The 21,657-nt window shown below is 38.8% G+C and overlaps 1 protein-coding gene and 1 long non-coding RNA gene across 5 annotated transcripts; one reads left to right on the top strand and one right to left on the bottom strand.

Moving 5' to 3' along the window:
* The first annotated feature begins 966 nt into the window (after positions 1–966).
* On the top strand, positions 967–16,520 carry LOC138049871 (uncharacterized). 3 transcript variants are annotated; one of them, XR_011132470.1, is made up of 3 exons: positions 967–3,060; positions 5,272–14,164; positions 14,247–16,520. It is a non-coding gene; the product is annotated as an uncharacterized lncRNA (long non-coding RNA). The 3 variants fall into 3 exon arrangements; XR_011132471.1 differs by having other exon boundaries at positions 967–2,842; positions 2,953–3,060; positions 5,272–16,520; XR_011132469.1 differs by having other exon boundaries at positions 5,272–16,520.
* Positions 15,714–19,341, bottom strand: LOC138049867 (transcription factor Sp5-like). 2 transcript variants are annotated; one of them, XM_068896336.1, is made up of 2 exons: positions 19,153–19,341; positions 15,714–17,245 (listed from the first exon to the last, which is right to left on the bottom strand). In XM_068896336.1, the coding sequence occupies exon 2, from the start codon at positions 17,102–17,104 to the stop codon at positions 16,085–16,087; it is 1,020 nt and encodes a 339-aa protein (XP_068752437.1). In that variant the 5' UTR covers positions 17,105–17,245; positions 19,153–19,341; the 3' UTR covers positions 15,714–16,084. The 2 variants fall into 2 exon arrangements, with proteins under 2 accessions (XP_068752437.1, XP_068752436.1); XM_068896335.1 differs by lacking the exon at positions 19,153–19,341 and adding an exon at positions 17,386–17,891.
* Positions 19,342–21,657: the final 2,316 nt, after the last annotated feature.

Below are 21,657 nucleotides of genomic sequence, written 5' to 3' on the forward strand. Positions count from 1 at the left end.
GGAGACTGGGGGCGAGGTTAACGAAGGTATGAAGTCTATAACGACGAGTTGAAAACAAACCTGGATATCAGGTCTGTCTAATACATCCTAAATAGATAAAAATGCACGTGTTTCAGGGTGTTTGTATTATCACACTCGACAAGACGTAAAGTGGACCCATAGCATGTTCTTACATCAGTGACGTGAAGACTAACTTGATAAAACCCGAATCACGATTTAATTTCAATAGATTTGATGGGCGTTGTAAAGTTTTGAATTTGAGTTAAGTGAGTGTTTTGGAGGGAGGGACTATGAGCTTGTAAAGACCAATATCGAGAATGGTTTCTTAAAAATCTGTGACCATCAAAGGGACTTTTAATGATAAATATTAAGTGACCTTCGCCGCTCTAACCAATATACTTTTCATGCTTTGATTACCGAACACATGGAACCGTCCATAACCATTGATCTATTTCAAGACTCAAGTACTTTCATTATCGTTTTTGAGCGGAAAGACTGAAAAATTACCGAGAAACTAATATGGCTAAACGGATTGAGGAGCCTTTTGGAAGGAATTCCAAATTCAAGGGTAAAAGACATTAAAAGTACGGTCACTATATGGTCCTATATTGGTCAGGAAATGGATAACAAATAGACCACAGACTGAAAAACTCCTCAGAAGTACTCTCAATTGAACGATCACGCTTTAGGATTTCATCTAAGAACTCGAAACTAGGAATATCTGCGAACAGTACAGTTAACAATGTTACAGAAAAGTACTGCTCAGTGACTTTTACTAGACTAACTTTCAGAATTTTAAGAATTCAACAACAGGCATAAATATTTACAACTTCCAAGAGCAAAATCAAAAGCAGCCCAAAAGAAGGCAGATGCTTTCATTTTAATGGCCACTACATGATACACCACTGAGAAATAGAAACATCTACATGTACCAAAGAATCCACTGAGAAATGACACAAACACAGGGAAGGGAGAGTTTCAATTAAAACACGCTATAGGAAAGGATGTAATAAAACTCTGATTAACTTTAATCGTTATCCGGCCATAATGATAATTGAAAGCAGTTGTTCAAATATTTCTTTTATCACAGTGAGTGATAATACATTTACGCGTACTAGCCCGTCTATCATTAAAAATCCTTGAGTAGACGACTTGCTTTCGCTCCAAAGTCCACTCCTGGTAAAGCGATTATGTCTCCAGCTCAAGTGTAAACCAGGAAATGACCAAAGTGTCGACTCACGCCACTCTAAAGCAGACCACGCACCCAGAGTATATCGTGCCCTCCAAGAGGAGTGTAACATCTTTTGACTGAAGTAACAACCGCCGTGTAGCACACGACAGTTGCACTGTTTTATTAACAATTTGGTTAACGCTACTGAAGACTCTCACCTATCACATGAAGTATTAGGGAATGAATGGAGCAAATATAACAGGCTCTTGTTAGCGTTATAATATCAAAATTGGACCTGCTGTGTAATATAACAAAAATTCTATCACGTTTTCTCACAGAGCTCATTTTATGGACAAAAACTGTCGCGGTTGCGATACTTAAACCGGACTATAATAAAGGCGGAGTAGTAGCGATAACTATACAGATCAAAAGTATTGCGTCAGACGTTGCAGATATGGTGAATTTCTGGTTTCTTGAACTTGATCAACAGGTTGTAAAATTGGGACACAATTGAGGACTGGAGGACACACCAATTGCATGTCGCAAGCGACAGTGTGAAATAGATAAACTGTACTGTGTTGTTTATTAATTAGTTAATAACGTTTTTCAAATTTCTGAAGAATCAGACCACAAGAGCACTCCTTAACAGAGAAATATTTTGATCACTTCGACATCTTCCAATATAGAGAAGAAATACAGAAACAGAATACTAAAAACAGCAATAAAATGGACAAAATTAGAGGGATATAGCATAGAAAAAGAATTGGAAAAAGATAAAAGATAAAAGAGTCAAGAGCGAAGACCAATACGACGCCAGAAATGATTAGCGTCCTTTTGATGTCTATAACATTGTAACTTCCTTCAAGTCCTTACGGTGAAATAGCAATGACAATGTGATATTTCTAAAAAGATATTAAACAAACATTTAGTTTCTAGAAAATATAAGAGCTCATATAAACTGTGACATTTTTCCGGCAGCGATGCAAAAGATGCTATTGAGAAGTCTAATTTGTACTGCCTGAGTAGTCATTAACTCGGCCAAATGCAACCACGCCAGTAAAACTTAGAAATAGGCGACATTCCCGGACCGATGATAAAAATTAAAAATATTGATTCACTGTTATGATGAAGAGTGCTCTTATCTCGGGACGTAGACCTGACAATCAATCAAAGAATGTAACCAACACTTAACTGAAAAGGGGTTTTTCAGTGTACTATAAGTTTATTCCAAAACTGGTGGTTCTTTAGTGCGCAGGCCACAAGCAGAGGTAAAATTCTTTCCTAAGCACAAGTCGAAATAAAAAGGGAATCCTTGGAATTTTAATAATTCACAAATCAAGGAAGACTTGAGTATATCAACATGTCGCCAGAGTTAAGACAGTTACCTTAATATCGACTCTACTGATCATGCAGCTCCGACGACCCGCGGAAAACCACCCCTTCTTTCGTGTTTTTTGAAAATGCCACTTGATCTTTGCATGATTATTTACTTATTTAAGTGCACGAATAGTTTGTTAAAGGACCTGGGTAAGACTCCATTTCATCTTAACTTCTTTGGAGATGGAAATCTTCGTCGACATGAAAAACTGCACTTTTATTCACGGCTAGTGTCGGTTAATACCGTGACTGTTTTTAGGTACAACTCCAGATATTTCTCCACTGAATGTCTCAGTTGAGTTCACCTGTCCTTCTGTTTCTAGCTTGCTTAATACTTCTTTAAATGAACCATGGAATGCAAATATCAAACAAAACATGGTCCTACTGTCATGCGTTTCTCCTAGGTAGTAATACAGAGGAACAAAATTACACACACTTGTTACCTAAGACGTCCTTTTCACAAAACCGTGCTGATGAATGCCGTCAACAATTTTGCAATTCATTACAGACTCGTAAGTGTTGAAACTTTCTGTTACTGGTTTCTTCTAAAATCATTGTACACCTTATGCGCGTTCAACGACTATACTGGCACGAGTCAGCAAAGGTTTTCGAGTCTTTTTGCGATGTCTGGTCTTTGCTTGTCATTAAACATCAAAAAAGTTATTCTCAATAAGGCATCACAATCAATCACGCGTTCATTTAACGTTGGTGATGACTTCTGATAATAATTACTCAGTACAACAGCGAAAAGCACATCGCGAACCTTTGACACATGCTATTATGCTTTGCTGACCCTTTCAGAATAGATTTGTTATCTTGTTAGAATGGCAAAGAAGAAATATTTCAGCGTGTTTGATCAAAGCGAATTCGGCGTTTGGATGCATAACAGACATAACATACGTCTGGAAACTGAAGTTCTTTTTTTTCTTTCTCGACTTACTGCCCCACAACAGATTTAGGAGGGTCAATGGGTGCGAGTAAACTTTTAAAAGTATGCGTCCTTTGCGGTTTCATGAATCAGTGAAGGGATTTTCACTGACAATGCGACAGAATGATAAAGCAAACCAAGCCACTGCCACGGTACAACGCATGCGAGAGCCTTGTCGCAGACTTTTATCCTAGAACCCGGCTTCATTGCGCAGTAAATATAGCGAAACCGTGTCAGTTGCGTTGTGCGGTTGATCACTACGTGTTGTCCACAAGGAAGACAATTTGCGGCTTTGCGGCCTACAATAGGTCTATTACCTTATCTTAAGAAGTTAAATTGGTTCAAGAGACAAAAAAGCAAATCGTCTCTCAGATGAGCGTTGGCTGAAGTTCTCCGCTTTCGCAAAGCAATGATATAAAGGAAAATTTTTGTAAACTCTTTGTACCAGTCATAATTCTTGTGATTTTTTTGAGATAGCATCTCTTTGATACTACGTAGCTATCAATATCTTTATCACCAATATGCTAAATCTTTGTTGCCAGCTGATAATTTTAATTAAATTTTTCATTAGTTCCAGCACAGTTTACAGGAACACTGCTTTTGAGTTTATGTGCGGAATTCAAATAAATGTGTTGTCGTGGAAAGTAGATGATTAATTTAGGTTCTATATATCAAAGATTTGAAACACGATCTACTGGAAATTGATATATCAAATGCTCACTCAATACATAAGAAACGAAGGACTGTCCAACATCTCAAACACTGAATCAGAGGCAACCTTTTTCGACTAAAAAATCTTCGGTAACAGAATATATCTATATATATATAAATAAATACTGCTGAAAAATGTATATAAATCACATTGAAGAAATTTGAAAGATATCGGACAAAAAATGTTATTGTTCTTGAAAGAAAAGGTTCTAGTAAGTGTCGGAGGAAAAAGCGTGATTTTTAATAGAAATCGAATCTCAAATCGAGCGTAAGAGCTCCAAAAAAAGGTTTTGTTTTCATTTTGTTGGATCACATTGATCGACATTCTTAATGTCAAATTGTGTTCCGATGTTGTACGAGGTGTTGGGCAAATAAGCAGTTCTTAGTCGCTATAAAAAATTATATTCTATATTTTCTTCACTACACGCTTGCACACAAAAGAACAATCACTGAAAGGAACATACATTGCAAACCAGTACCAAAAAAGAAATTGAATATCTTTGAATATCTGTCTACTTTGGATTCCATACATTGCAATACCGAAGGAATACATTTGCAATGAAAATGAATTATGTTTATCAAGCAAGCAAACTTGCTTACGATAAGAAGTCCTTCCGTGAGTTGGAAAAGAAGTTCACGATTTTTTATAACACAATTTAGAAAATGATTTCATCTATGAATGAAACTTCCTGGTTTAATTAAGGTTCCAAAATCACAACGAACCTGAGGAAAAAACAGAGAAACTCGTGGTATTAAGCACGGTTTCCAAAGTCACGAGTAAACGTATAAATGGTAGAATCGACGGATCATTCGTTTGAAAGAAATACACCGCAAAGGAATAGAGTGCCTTCGAACCATACGGTGCGAGAGAGGTCGACGATTTTGTAGTATTTTCTGTTCATTACTCAGTAACACACGTGCAAATATCGGATATGCCTGTCTCAGTTTAACATTTGATAAAAGAATTGTTAGGATCCACCCCCATTTCCATCAGGGAAAGCATCCTTTCCGATCCTGGTAGCATTGTTAGCAGATAAAGTGACTTATCTTTCTGAATTGTCCAAACTTTTTTTGTTCGTCGCAGGTTGTCGATCAAACCACCAAGCGCCAAGTGTTTATTCAATACTGTATCCACAGACAAAGCACAGACGTCTTACAAGTTTACTAAAAATCTATATTCCATACGCAATGTTAAGCCGAGCAACCCTACACGAATGGGTCACCTTTCAGAAATAAAAACACTGACTGCTTCAAACTCTTAAATTGTTCAGTTGTACAGGGCGGTAACATTGAAAATCTGTAGTATACGAATATAACACCAATAACTGAGGTCTCAGCGATGATACTTTATTGATCGGCTTAGCGTCTGAGCCTTTTTCACCCCACAGTGATCAATAGAGCGGCTACTACATAACTGGCCTTTTCATCCGCTCACAACAAACGACATAGTTATTGAAAACCTTATAGGAAAGTACCGCTGAATGGGTGTCGTCGGGGGTATAGTTTGATTGGTGTCAACATTTGAATTTCATCCACATACTAAAAATGTAGAATCATACCGGAAAGGTCCAAGCAGAAGAACAAGATACTGGCAGCTCAGTAGCATTGTTTTGAATGGGATTACCTCGAACAAAAAAAGGATTACATCGTTACACAGCACAATTGACGGCAAATCAGACTGTTGAATATATAGCTTTCCGTCCGGCAAAATCTCGCACGCGTCAAAGTTTAAAAAAAAAAAAAAAAAAGGAAGACATCTCTGTGCCCAATACCAATGAATAGTGTCAGTGACGATAAAAATATAAATCCTCTTCACTAGTCTATCTTCTTAATCCGCTTACTGAGGCCGTGGTTTGCAAATTGTTCAAACCCGGTCTCAAGTACGTTCGCAGACCTTCAGTTCATGCAAACGTCCTTACAGCCCCATTCCCAACTTTGAATCATCCAAGCGAACTGAAGACAAAGAAAAAAAGGACTCCGATGACCGGAAAGTGATACCAAACCTATCTTTTGTTGAAAATATTGGAAAAATTCTCTCGCAAATGCAATTGTTAGTCCAAGGGAACTCCACGTCAACCTGTCAAATTTGCAAATGAATTCCACAGCCTCGGTTTGTAATTTAAACTTCACCTTCCTCTTTTCTCTTGTCACAAAGGCCGAGTAGATGGAATTCACCAGTTGAAGCCTTGATCAATAGTTTGAAAGGTTACAGACGAGAGCTTCACGGATGCTGAATCTCTTATTTGGCACGCAAACGGTCGTGAATAATGGATAATATGGAATGTTATTTGGATTTCACAGTCTGGCATGACTGTTGATTAAATTTCAAGGTATGATGAGTTGACAGATAAAAGCTACTGAAAGGTGCTTTCCTGTTATGTATTACTGTAAGATGTAGAAGTTTCTGTTATTATTGGATTTACAGTGTGGTTCAGACTTTTGTTTCAGCCGGACTGTGAGAAGAATCGATTAGTTCGCAATTTCAATTATACCTGCAAAGCAGTACCTTTCAGTTGTGCTATTTAGCATGTTGCTCGTGGTGGATTTACTGTTTAAGCAAAAGGGCGACCAAACGAACGGAACCAAGGTACTGGACAGTACGTTCTTGTAATCCTGTTCGTTATGCTTCGAAAGGTGGTGGTAACACCACGCTATGCACAGAAGTGTAACCATTTATGTGAAAGTTACTGAAAAGTAATGAATTGCTTGCATGTGGCTGTGCTTATCATACTGTACAAAGTACTCAGTTTTCATTTTCAAGTCAGCTCATAAAATCCCAAAGTGGGGAGACCATCCAAGTTAAATCCCTTTTTCTTAATGTAGTGAAATGGAACCGTGTGGATAAGTTCGCGGACAAAAAAAGCTCTCACAAAGCTAATTCAGGTACAGTCGATATGTTGCGGTATTAAAGGCTAAAATCACGATTGTCATTTCATATTCTCTAAAATATCAATAATATCGATGGCGTCTTGCCTGCACATGAGCTATATTTTGCCCGCTTTAAGTTCGACCCACTTCTTGAAAGCACAAAACTATTTAAAGTGGAAATTGTAAGGAAGTTAACCTATTCTTCTTTGTCAGCAGGTCTTATTTTAGACAAAGAAAAACTAATAAAGGTCTGGAGATTGTCTTTAAGTAACTCATATGTATCTACGTTTTTTTATTCTGGGTCGCGAAACCACCCAGTAGACTGAATATTCCAAGGCTTTGTGGTCACGAGATTGAAGCAGCTTACAGTCGAAGTCAGGCTTTGTCGGTCGGTGAAATTCAAAAGCGAACCTCAGCAACCGTTGCTGAGAAGAGCGCGATTGCGGAATACTGAATCATCATTGACTCATGGCTTGAAGGCGCCAGACACCAAGGAATATCAAGATTTGATACCTCTTTGAATAATATACGACATCATATGTTTCACAATTTTAGAACAATATACGACGTAAAAACAACGCAGCCTCGTTGTTTTATGGAGGACAAATGATAGAAAAATGGATGGTTTACTGCATCCCCAAACATTCTTACAAAACTATTCAAATCTCCGTAATGTTTGTAACTTTCATTATTTTTTCTTGGTTGTGAGGAAAAAAGGAAAATCATTTCTGTAAATAACAATAGTACCCGGGCGGAATCAAACAGTTACTGGTGATTGTTATACTTTTATGATCTTTTGACTCGGAGTTGCCACTGTTTCTAAACTTAACTGAACGTGCAGAGAGGGGGTTCACTGTTGTGTTCATTGCATGAAGATGTTCGGATTTTCGAGGGTGTGGATAAAAAGCTTATTAAGTGTGAACATAAAACGAAAGCTACTGAAAAGTACTATCCCTGTGGTGTTGTCTGGTTCTACTTAGTCTTCTGTTTGGGGTAAACTAGTTGTCTTAAGGGTTAAAACCGACCGAAGACGAAACCTTTCAAATAAAAATGCAATGGTGAGCTGCTGAATAGATACAAAAGAAATAATATAAGTCTTAGCTCGGATTACTTTAGTGTAGGAAAAGGAAACGGGTTTTTTAAAGTTTATTTTGAAGAGAATAAAAAGATAATTAAGGAATTCTGAGATATGATGAGTTTCCAAAGTGAATTAGCCAATATCAAAAATACCATAATACTCTTTGTTTGTCCCTCCAACATTTTGCATAGCATTGTTTTTAATTTTCTCTTGGGACTTATAATGGTCCCAAGAGAAACATTGAAACAGGGCCAACACACCGTCCCTAAGAATCTTGAACATTTAAGAATTTGTACGCCGTGCCAGTTGAACAACATCGAGAATGAAACTCGTGTTCTCTTCTCTTACATGCTGTACAACGCCCTTCGCTCTAAATTTTACGATGAAATACTGCACAAGCGCAATTTCTTCCAAGACCTTGATATGAATTCAAAAATTTTGTTCTTTTAACAATGTTGATCCTTTCGTTTGTAGATCACTATGCTGCTTTTGTTTCTGACGTTATGAGTTAAAGACATTCACGGTTATTTTCAATTAAATAGATTAGCAATTTCAATGGATAATTTGACAGGTAATGCCACGTAACTATAAAAATGGAAATACCTGCATAACTTGAGACCATCAGATAATGAGGGAGTTTCGATAAAAAGCACCGCATTAATGCGTTAAAGCTCTTTTTTTGTTGCCTGAGCCAAGGATGGTGATGATCAAAAAAAGGTGGCTGGATTTTGTATATTAAGGATTTCAAAAACCCCACGGCAATAAATTTATTACGGATGGGGTAATTCTGCATGCTTAAATTCATCTGATATCTTCTCTTTTGGTTGTCTAAAATGCTAGTCACAAACACAGCACTAAGTTATGGTTCAAAACCAGTTTGAAAGCCTAACCAATATCAAGTTTTTTTACTGTGGAGTAATCCAGGATTATTCTAAAACGTTTTTAGTTATAAGAGTTAAACTAAAATCTCATGACTATATGCCTTTTCAGAGTTAAGTATCTTTCTACTAGTTATACATCATTTATTTTCTGGTTATTTTTTAAGCTTGAAAAATGATTTGCTTGTGTTTAGCTTCATAAAACAACTTGCTTGTTTATTACGAGTGAGATGGAATAATTTGGTTGCTTGGTCAATTTTTACACATTCTTGTTGTGTTATCGGCTAAACTTGCAACCTCACCATAAGAAAATCAATGGAAGGTAAACTGAAATATTTGGTTTTAATTCACCATTGATTTCAGTCGTTTTTTTTTTACAATTCACAACTATGCTTTCCATGCAGGGAACATTTTCTTTGTGATTTAAAGGGAAACAGACCCCATTCGTGTATTGAATAAAACCAACCTTAAGTTAACAAAACAGTTGAGAAGCGATTTATGATTTTATGGATAGCCTAGTATATTACACAGAGTGTACTGGTAACACTTAGGGGTTTTAGTGCTTATGTTAAAGCATGACAAAGGAGCATGCTCGGCAGGTGACCTGACGAAATCATGTGTTCAAGGACTTGATGAAAGATATAGAAACCACTGGAACAAATTACATCATATTCTCTAGTACGAGTAGCCTATATCGCTACTAAAGTGAATTCATTGTCATATCTCCAGCTAAATCTTTAACAAATTATCATTGAAACAGCCCAGGCCATTACAACTGAGATAACAATCAAAACGAATCAGTCAGGTAATGAAGAGGAAGTCCTTTTAGATCTAAACTAGCAGGTATGGTGCTGAGACGTCATTAAACAGTAGGATGAGTTACATAGTATCAAACGCAACAAAGATGGCGAAGTAACTCCAAAAATCAATCAAGAAGTACTGATGCCTGCTTGATCTCGTTGCAGCAACATTAAAAGGGTTACGTCAGAGGATAGACTTTGAAACTTCACCACAATATTAGTATGACATTTTCCCACGTTCATAAACGCCGTCAAATTTAGCAGATTAATATTACCTGATTTCTGTAGGTAGCGTCTTCAAACTAAACGGCAGTTTTTGGCCATTCTTCCCCTACTATGGGGGAAGAACATAGGAAACAAAACTTTAAAAAACTAAAATGAAGTATTGTTGAATGTTGTGCTGTAGCCATGATTGATAAGTCAGATCTCTCAACGAAAATAAAACCACGATAAGGAAGATAGGAAGTTGCTAGTAACTCAAAACATTAAGCTCTTTAACCTTTAACTGAGCATTGAAAGGAATGCTATGGACATTTCATCTTTGGTGCAGTTCGTAGATCATTATATCTGCACATAGCATAAGACGCTATAATTAAAAACCCCGGTAAAGAAAGAAAATAATTCCAGTCGGTGCTTTTGGAAGTTTGGAGACCTACCAGGCTACTGTCCATCAACAAATTCCTCTACAGATCATATTCATGGAAATTTAGGTTTCCTTCCGCTTAGTATCCTGCCATGGACAAGCATCTTATCGCGTACGTTGTATGCTGAACTTTACAAGATTGCACTCAGAGATGAGAATATCTGTTGCATCAAGTGTTCGCAAAGTGAGCAAACTGCCCGGGCAAACTGTCATGGCGCGGGGGAGGCCATCTGAACTCAGTCATAAAATTTAACGGGGAACTAAAGACGATGACGAAGCTTCTGGGCCAGATTACCAGTGTACGTTCTTTGAAAACAAAGATTTGCCACTGAGAAGTATACTGATTCAAATTCACTTGGACTGTTCCCTACGGGCAGCGCAAAGTACGCTATACATCATTATCGTGGCCAATGTTTGAACAGTGAAAAGCAAGTCATGATGACCTCAGAAAAATCTCAATTCTTACCTACATATGTACACAAAACGCCAAAAAAGGAAACTTATGTCATAAGTAAAATAAACCGAGTAACTCGCTACCGATGATAATGGCCGAAACAATGTTCACGCGGAGAGCGTGCAATAAATCATGCCGCCTGCCTATGTTCAAAAACACCTGGGGCCCGTTTATTGGAAGTCCCGAAACTTTACGCGCCGTTTTCGGGTGTCACAATTCCCTTTGTATCTCAAGAACGGGGAGGATTTAAGTCGTCAAACTTCACAGCCATTTTGCTTTTGTTACCTTGAAATTATGTTAAAAGATCGGCTTTCCAGAACAAGCGGTTGACAGTTTCACAAATGGCTTTTCGGGACTTTTGAGAAACGGGCCCCTGAAACTGCAATTTTCGTAAACGATTTTTTATCAGGGGCTTTCCCGATATTAGAATGGTATAAATCATACATTTCTTTCTTTTACTCAATGACCAAAACAACATTTTACCGGCGAAAACTTAAGGGGTGTTACACTTTGGCCATGCCGGCCAGTACTCTCCACTTCAGTTACTTGGTAGCGTGTGGTTCGTCATGATGTCTGTGCTAGCCTGGATAGCGTCGGTAAAACTGACGTAACATCTTGATCTGCAAGGCACGACTTTAGCTTCATTGTACAAGTCCGCGTTAACCCGCATAAACACGCAATTAACTTGAAAGTTTAAATATTTGGTAAGAAAAACGCGTCTTTTAAGCAATGCAAAGACTAACTGAGGTACCCCATTTAAAATTAAGGCTACATTCTTGCTGTCTTAAGAGAACTACTTTAAAAAAACGAGGGGGCAGACAAAATAAACCAAAGTCTTTGTATAGTTCCCGAGCCCTCATTAAGTTCAAACGCAAAAAGAACAAGAACAAAATCCAAAACGTCGTTACGAGAAGATTGAATCAGAACTTTAACAATGGTCATGCTCTTTTTAGTTCGTGATTTGCCTTCCTTGGTGAATTAATTGTTCAGGGAAACAAGTTGTCACTGAAGACTTCTTGGCAACATCAACAAGAACATGTTCACATTTTATTGTCTACGTAAAAGTAATCAAGTTCCACATTCATAACAACAGAAACTTTTCCCCAGTGGCAAGATACAAACTAAAAGACTGCTGGCTTACTGATCAATGAGCAATACTTGCTAGTGACAGTGCCTAAAAATACATAGAAACCAAGTGAACCATCCGATCAAGCAACAATACAATCTAAAAATAAACTTTAATTTTCAATTCATTACTGACATTGTAATGAAAGCGAAAGATAATTAATATTAGAAATGAAAAGAGGAGAGCTTAATATCTTGTGCCCTAAAATGATTGTTAAGATGAGATTTAAGCAAACGCACCTACTGAGCCATGTAGAATCGATGCCAGGGTGTCAACTTCACAGCATCTGAAGAGATAATAGCGAGGACACACCTTTGAACAATGCGGAACTTCCAAAAACCTTTTAATGAACAAACAAAAACGTATCGTGCTGTTTATCCAAATCACACTGATCTGATGTTAAGGTGAAACTACAAACCAAGTGACATCCTTGTTTCGAAACTATCGCCCGTCTTTACAACAACACGAATAAACGCGGTAACTAAAAAGATAGTGGTATAAATAAAAGTGTCAGTTATCGCGATGAAGACAGAGTTTTTCTTCATGGACGATATGGCGGATAGTGAGATAAGCAAGGAGAGTGGATAAGCAAGTGTTAAGCCGTTTTGTCTGTGATAACGGGCTGTCAACAACCACGCGATGCTAATTGAGGCTTTGAAAAGGTGGAGTTCCCGGGGAGAACATGCTGAGACGCAACAGACACCCTGAGGCGTGGAGACAGTCAAACGCGGCGTGTTTTACAAAACGACTCGTTGTTAATTCATGATTCCCTATTCAGTGGATGACATTTAAAGAATTTGTATTAAACAGGTAGAAAATTGACTAGCAAGTGAACAAAGCCTCAGTTTATTAAAAGGGAACTCGTGCATTAGATCCGAAATCTGCCAATCAAACTGATTGAACAAGCGACCTGTTTTGACCTATTTGAAACCAAAAAACAAACGATTAACAAAATTCTTGAAATAAATTGTTTTTACACCAAGAAAATATCCTACTTTACCATACAAATCACCGAAGTTCGTACTGAATATAGCTTTTATTTCAACGCAAAGACATCAGTCAACATCTTGTTGTCTGAGGTTCACTCTCCTCAAACCGATAGAACACCCGAAACAAAAATTGTCACCGAAAGATCGAGTAAGTTTTGAGTGAAGTGCTTCCAGAAGGAGACGATTGGAAAAAGCACTCGAAAAAGTTTTTCAATACTCGAACACTTCAGCAATTTAAAATAACATTAAACTATCGATGCGGGTTTCAATCTTGTCTTCAGTTCAAACACAAGGCTTCTGCCAACACAGAAACACTAAGCACCGCTTGTTTCGAGACTGCCATGCTTGTCTTTGAAACTGCAGCCGGTATTTTGTGTTTTGTTTCGTTTTAACGCAAGCAAGTCGTTGAAAAACATAAGCGTAGATGTTTAACACGAAAAGATAGGTTTTCAGGGCATGGAACAAAACGACAACAAGATGACGGTGTCTGTGGGATGGAGTACAAGGAGACTAAAATGCGTACGTGTTGGACAAACACCGGATGGTGCAGACAAACATTAATTAAATAGCTGATGCGAAATGGCACTACACAATGACAAATTGAAGAAAGGAAGTAATTTAGAAAGTAAACTTGAAATCAAAAAGCTAATTCGCTCGTGCAGGCTTTATGGAAGCCAAGCAACGGCTGCTATTGTCGACACAGTATGAAAGACGTTGAGAAATGGAAAATAACGCTCGCTGGATGTAAAGTGAAAGATGCTTTATGGATTAGTAGTATAAAGAAAGTCATGGGATTACAGTTAAGAAATGACAATATTTCTCTAAAGGTTTTGTCGCTTGGTTAATAGACAACCTAACCACTGATGAATAGAATTTCCAACGTACGCATTAAGTTTTGACAAGGTTTCCGAAACAGCCTTGTTTGCTCGTACCTAAGTGAAATACCTAATGGACTATACTACAAGGGCTAAAAGCCATCCCAAAACCCGTAGTTTCACTAATTTTTGACAGCGAAGCTTAAGATACTATCAGATTGAAAGTCAACAAGTCACTTTTAAGAACTACACATTACTCCTAAAACTGCGAAAAATGACCGTGACAAGCTGAGATAGATCAACAGCACAGCACCCAGTGTGGCCGGGTAGGTTACAAAGGAAAGTCTTCGTTACTTCGTCTTGCATATTTGACTCTACACTAAAAAGACGTCATATTTTCCAACGCAGTCTTTCAGTCGAAGCAAGCCGAATCAGAAGGAAAAAGAGCAAGAGTCTACCTTCGGCTGAAATCGTACAAGCACTGATACACTAAAGCGAGAAGATGCAGTGAAGACTGCACAATCGGATCGTGGCCTCAGCACAACACAAGTGTAAAGGTTCACGCAGAGAAAGATATTTTATAAATTTAATCAAAATTAGCACTTTTTCTTGAGCTGGAAAATCCTTAGACACATGCAGCAAGGCCTTCTGTGGCATGAGTTAGACCAGGGTGTTCTTACATTGGCTTGCAAAGCGCAAGCTCCACTTTCTTTCAAATCTATGAGCACAATAACTACCTCAGTCCACGTTAGGATCGCTAAGATACAATGAAAGCTGCCTCGAGTCAACAACTAAGAATTAAAGTATTCTTTGTTACATTATATTGAATTTCTTTCTCAACGTCATTTAATTAACCTTGGACCACGCCTCTCTCTCCAACTCATCATTGTATCTACACTCCACTACACAAAGCTACCCAGTTCATTCACCACGCTACGAAGCTTATCCGCGAACCATGCAAAAGAAATTTTCAACTCTCGTTTGTCTCTCGACAGGGCCGAAGGTTTCAACTCGTCTTAGAACATCTTGATTATTGTCAACGGTATCTTACTTATCAATGACAGAGGAGAGCGTTAAGTTTTCATTCTACGCACTCACTTAATCAGCATTGAAACTTCGAAATCTCTTAGTTTCGACGGTCTTTAAACCTTTTAGTTGATTGCTAGCTACACAATGGAGGCGATGCTTTTGAAGTCGGTTCATGTGTACCACAAAATCCCACCCAACTTATTTTCCTAGACACCCCTCAGCCCCCTTTATAAATAAGAGACTGCTAGGATTGGATCGGTAGTCACTCTCAATTTCTTCAAATTTCAAATTGAAATTAACTCTCGCCAGCTTATTAAATACAAGACGTCAGGCTCTTTTTTAATATCAATGTTTCTGTAGCTAAGTTAATATCAAGTTCGAAGCCCACCTGGTGAATTCACAAAAGGAGTTGAATAGAATATACAACTATCCGAGATTCAGAGAAATTATCTTTAGCTGCGGTGGCGGCTATAAGAAATTACTGGAGCCGTGATTCTTCGAATCTTAAGCACTCATTTCTCAAAGCAGGATGCAAAGGTAATTAGCAGCCTTTGTGTGATTGCCAATAACACCACATTTCTGTAAACAGGGCCTGTTCAAAGAGACCGCCTTTTTGAAACCGCTTATCAACGAAGGCAAAAACCCGAACGAGTCAGCGCCATGGACTGCATTTTGCTTTTTAAAACGCAGCGAAACACTTAGCAAAATCACAATATGGTATCTTGAGTAACCGGAAAGAAAAAAGGTTTTGCCTTTCAGCTATTTTCTTAAATATGTGACACATCAAACGCGCCCGGTTCCCGACCCTATAAACATACAGTTAAAAATTTCAACCCCACGCGAATGTTGAGATAAACTGAGAAAAGTGTTTATTATGCTTGCACTCATTTCGTTTTATATACAAGTCTTGCGAGCTAAGCAGGACACTGAATTTAAAAGAAATTGTACAATTTTTTTTTTTTCGTAAGATTAGTATTTACAATTTGAGATTATTTTTCGTGTGATCAACACACTGTAATAAATATTCAAACTTAAAATATTCCTCCTTTCGATACAGTCGACCTACATTTAAATTAACTTCAATGAAATCTGTTCGAATTCTCCAGCATACATAATGGCGATATATTACTGGGTAAGAAATAGAACTAGGCTAATTTTTGGATATATGTAAATATCGTATCTCATGTCCGTGAAGTTCTGGCTATTCTCGGTTAACACTAGTGTTCTACGTTGATAAAAGAATCGACGTTTGGAGCGTCCATTTTATCATTCTCTTCGCGCTTTGGCGTGAGCACAAGCACGCTGCTCATCTGAGCCAATCTTTCTCCTTCTTGTATATCAATATTAAGCTCCATTGAAATATCTCTCGAACCTTCTTCCTCCTTTATCATCTCCTCTGAGTCCGTTTTATCCGCAGCTTTCTTGACATTGCCCTGATGAGTCTTTTGGTGTTTTCTCAAGTGATCGCTTCGCATGAATCGCTTGCCACACTCAGCGCACTGGAAACGTTTCTCGCCAGTGTGTGTCCTCAAATGCCTTTGAAGTTCATCAGACCGCGTGAAACTCTTGCCACAAAATAACCAGTTGCAGACGAACGGCCGCTCGCCTGTATGCCAACGTAGGTGTGCTTTTAAATGCGATGTTTTGCCGTAGACCTTTCCGCAGCCAGGGATGTGACAGATATGCTGCTTTCGTTTTGTTGTGTTCCCAGTTGAAGCTGCGAGCTGACAATTCGGGCATCTACATCTTCTGCATCTCCTCGTCCCTGTAACGTGGTTAGACAAAGCTGACGAGCTGTACGGACTTGTAAGATGGTAAGACGCTTGAGCGGTCGGATTCCCATGATAACTCATGGATGAGATGTGACTCGAAGCGGCTACGGAGCTGAGAGCTATACTCCGTGGAACTGCCGCGGAAATTTGGCTGTGAACAGTTTTATTGGGCTCAACACTCCACCAATGAAGTCCTCCGATCTCGTTACACTCGGGTTTAAAAGCTGCAGAACAGCTCAGGGACAACGGAGCACTCCTACTCGATGCAGGACAAGCGTGCACAGCAGCCAAGCAAGGTGAAACAGGTCCACGCGAAGGACTCCCATGGGAAACAGCAAAATTCTGATGGATGTGAGCCTTGGGGGACGCGGAAATATAAAACTCCTGGAAAGGAGAGTAATGCGAATCTGCTGGCGGTGTAAGTGGAAGCATTCGTTCTCCGGGACAGCTCACAATCTGGCCCATACTGACTCCATGTTGAGTCAGCTCGGGGACAACTCCGCCGCTAAATTTGCCGTGACATTCAAATTCACGGTGCCCTCCCGGTTGGCCAATTCGACTGCAAGTAGCGGCCAGCAGAGCCAGTGGCGACGGCTTGCGATATTCCTATAATAATAAAAATCAAGAGACGTTGAGCGACGAACAAGCAACAGATAACCTTAGAACGCTATACCGATTTTGATAAATAATACACACAATTATTTTCAAATTTTTGCGACTTTTTTTAACGAGTTGAAAATACCTACATGTGAAAACGGAAAATATTCAGGTCTTGCCAAAGCAGCGGTAGCCATGTCAGCAAGGATTTTCGAAGAAATTTTCCTTGAGAAGATAAGAACTGCGAGCTCTTTCAACGCGATGTTACGCTGGCAAGAGTCGGGAGCAAATGAAACCCGTAAAGCTTCCTTCACACAAAAACCTTCAGCTGGTTTGCGAGCCGGTGGCGGAGAAAACAGACTAAATGTAATTAGACAAAGAATGCCGCCCGCCAATAGCAAACCAGAGGCGGAGACTCGCGCTTATACTCTCCTCATTGCAATGTTGTTATCGTAAATAAGGTGCTATTATCAGAGATGATAGAGGAGGAGCGAGAGGGCGGCGAAGTAATGAACAAAATCAAAAGAAAGGCCATTTTATGATTGGATTTCTATGATCAAAGCAAGCCGCCGCGTAAAGTGCACGTTGATTGGCTCTGGCTTTGTAAACATGCCGCGGGTCAACCCTTGAAAAAAAATCATTTGTTATATTATTGTGTATTTCCGTTATCGCGCCACATTATTGTCATCGCCTTTAAAAATACTGTCATCACTTGCAAAAGAGACCGCCTTTATTTAAATAAGAATGGCTCCAGCAATACACTTGTGAAGAAGCCAAACAGACCATTGTCCCAGTAACAAGCAATAAACAATTAACATCGAATGCACGAGGTACACTAAGGCTTTACGCGATAAAACCGCTTGAGGTGTTAACCTTTCATCCTGCCGACCGTTCCATCCAATTGTTTGCTAATCGCAAAGTTAAAAAATACAAATGCCTGTCAACTTCGCGAACAGGTACAACTCATCACTGGCACTTTCCGGCTATCAATTCCAAGCGAACGCCCGTGTACAAACAATTTGTTGAGGCAAGCTCAAATTCGCTTTTAATGTTACTTTTATAGTGATGAATGTTCCAGCGAGCGTGCGCAGCGCGACTAATTAGAAACCCGCCTTCATTGCCCGCCTCAAGGCCCTCCTTCGTAACTTTCACTCCAACTTTGCGCCAAGAGATTTTATTCCTGCGAGAATATTACATCGGGGAAAGCGAACCTTCTTCCCACAAACGAAAATTTAATTCTGATTTGAGCGCCCTGGAGATGACAGACTGTTTATGGGCAATTATTGATGGTCTTCTCTCCTTCAGTCGGCGGCATCCTTTGACTTCATGGATCAATTTCGAACAATTTCCTCGGCTAACAATTAACAAGTTATTCGCACGCTTAGTGTGATTGAAGGCTGTCATGTACTTTTTCTTGCTTCTCAGGTGCATCTTCCACTCCTGCTTATTTCATTACGCAGGTTGAGGCTTTTTATAAACCTGAAATTGAGACAAGCCATGCCAGAAGAAATATTTATTTTTCTAAGGTTTTACGGCAGTGATTTTGCACTGGCTTTCAATATAATCAAACTAAATCTCTAAATCACAACTTATGTGTTTCAGTCATATTTTTCCTGGTTCATTGTTACCAGTTACCTGGGTTCACATCAGAAAGCGCAAGAAAGTACAAAGACAATTTTTACTGGGGAGCCAAAAGGCATAACTGTGATTTGTCGCGAAATCAATAAGAAGCGAGTTTGAAGGGGTCGTTGATTTTTGCCGATAAGACACCCAGAGCCAATATATTCCTCAGCAAACAATAAGACACTCAAATGGAAAGATTACACATTAAGGCCCCGACTCTAGGGACATGGCTCACGAACAAAAGCGATTCATTATCCTTCACAGGGAGACGGCCGACAGACCATTTTACTTACGAGACGCTAACAAAACCACAGCTCCGTTTTGCCTTTGAGAACAAAGATCATTGAATAAGTTCCTAAAGTGCTGAAAAATGTCTCCTCTTTCCGCTCCTACTGCTTGAGAAGATTAAAAACTTTCATGGACGCAGAGTTGAGCCGCGTGTTGTATTCAAACAGTCCACAGGGGTCCACAGAGAAAGAAATAAAACCAAATGATGTAATACATATTGCTTATCATAAACCCAGGGATTATAAAGTTACAGGCGACAGGCCGGAGCCAAAACGGCGGGGAACCATTTATAATTCACATTGTTGCTATTAAGCAAAATTCATAAATCTCTTCCTAAAAAGAAGAAAAGAATATTCGCTGCGAGAGAGTTTATTGCGAAACTGTTGGACGACAATTAGTTATTTCATCCACGGTATACCACTAATTTGGTTCACCTGATTCAACGCAAATATGGGACAATTGGTACGTGAATCTCACTCTGGCAAAAATGGCGACGTCTAGTTTGGTTCTTCACTCTTGAAATTTGGTTGCAGCTTGATGAGCCTTTGCTCTTGTCAACAAAGTTTAGAAACCGAGCTGTCACAGAAAAGAGCTTTTGAACAATACTAATGTCTTCTAAAAGTCGGCTTCTTCAAAGGTTCAACTTTGCGTTCAAAGATCTTTCTTTACAACCTATTTCCCACTAATTGAATATTTATTCTTCTTACGCAGAAAATTGTCATTTCGTAAAAAGCATTCTGACAAAACAATGGAACCATCTCCTGACTTCTACAATTTTTCTATTCCGAACCGCTCGAAAAAAAAAGCGAAGACAAGGAAAAAACACGTTGACAAAATAAAACTTCTTTGCCATCAACAAAATCGGCAGTGTTCGGTGGCTCGACTACGACGCTCGAGATTTGATTTCGCTTGCCTTACTTATCGGCTTTTTGTCTTCGTTAATTCTGTTTACGTTTATGTCCAAAACCAACTGGAGCACAAAGGAGATTACAAGTGAGCTATTTCTTTGCGTCGCGGACTCGTATGCCCGATGTTTTTACCCACCAGTGACGGCTCTTTTGTTCAAAAGGATTGGCTAATGACCAACAACCCCCAAAGCCAAAATATTTCGCTGTTTTGGCCCGGGGCAACATGATTTAAAACCGAAAATATCCTAATACCTTTGCGTCACGAAATTAAGAGCGTGAGTTGGCCCTGAAATAAGGAAATTAAAAAGTTAACTGGAAGAGGTATTCATTTGAAAAAACTAAGACGACTCTTTTAAGGTGGGAATGAATTGAATGCCGCTATTTGCGCTTTTTTAATCTTGCCCGTTATCTGTCAGCCTTTTCCACTTTCCTTCGTTTTACAGTTTTAATTTTCATCATTATGATTTCTAATATCTTAAGCTGTCTTCGAAACTGAATGGTTCAAAACACACGTCTCCGCAAATCAGGGAAGTCAATATTTCTAAGCCAAGGTGTGAAACTAAGAGATAACAAAACTTTTAGTTTCGAAATCATTCTTCCTCTTACCTGTCGAACTCTGTCAAATTAAGATATATAGAGAATAACTCAGTTTAATGTCTGCTCCACGGCCTTTTCGCAAGGTGTTTCAATTGTAGTTTAACGCTGTTTCTTTCTTTTTCCAGGTCTACTTAGGTTGTTTTACTAAACGTAAACAACTCCGAGGCAAATTGCTTCAAAGACCTTCGAAAGCCTTGGCCCAAAATTTACATTTATTGTGTACACTTACTTGAGTTAAATCCAAAGACATTTGTATCCGAGAAAGTAAGAAAAAATAATAAAAGTAGAAATCACAAGGTCGGTCAAAGTTTCAAGGCTAAATCGTCACAAGCGAAAGACTAGGCTCTTCTATCTGCCAATCTTTGTCAAGCAATTACACCAAAGACGATATTAAAACCAAGCCAACGCTCTTTACGGAATATGAAATAGAAGCGGTAGCCTTTGAAGTTCACGATAAGAATAATTCAAGTAGCACTCTGGCGCGTGTCTTGATTGGCCTTGATAAAAGCAACTCTTGAACTGGCGCTGTCAAGTCTCGGATTAACGCCGAACACTTCGTTTAGATTTGAAACTAACCTATTTCCCTACTTATTAAAGACTTAATGAGTTTTCTGATTTAAATAGGCCAGTTTTGCACCTTCGATTACGCTTGAAAAAAAAAAAAAAACTAGAGGGTAACCAAGTCTCACATTAAAAGCTGGGAACAAGCGAAACATGCCTCTGAGTCAGACGAATAATGTTGCTGCATAAATTGTCCGGTTATCAAAGAGAAGAAGCACTTCAAAAGTTATTCACTTGAAAAAAAAAAAAACCTTTCTCAAAGCATGCCAAGGTTAGGAAAAAAATGGAATGATTTTAAATCCACACTCAATAAAATCACTATATGTCACAGACTTTCGAGCGGTCGTCTCATTGCCTCCACATAAATTTTCATTCTAACACGAACGTGCCCAATTACGATCAAGTTACACTTGATAAAGCTGCTATGGTGCTACGGGGCGCATA

Source organism: Montipora capricornis, chromosome 5 (genome assembly GCF_036669925.1).
Source record: "Montipora capricornis isolate CH-2021 chromosome 5, ASM3666992v2, whole genome shotgun sequence".
In the NCBI taxonomy this organism is placed as follows: domain Eukaryota; kingdom Metazoa; phylum Cnidaria; class Anthozoa; order Scleractinia; family Acroporidae; genus Montipora; species Montipora capricornis.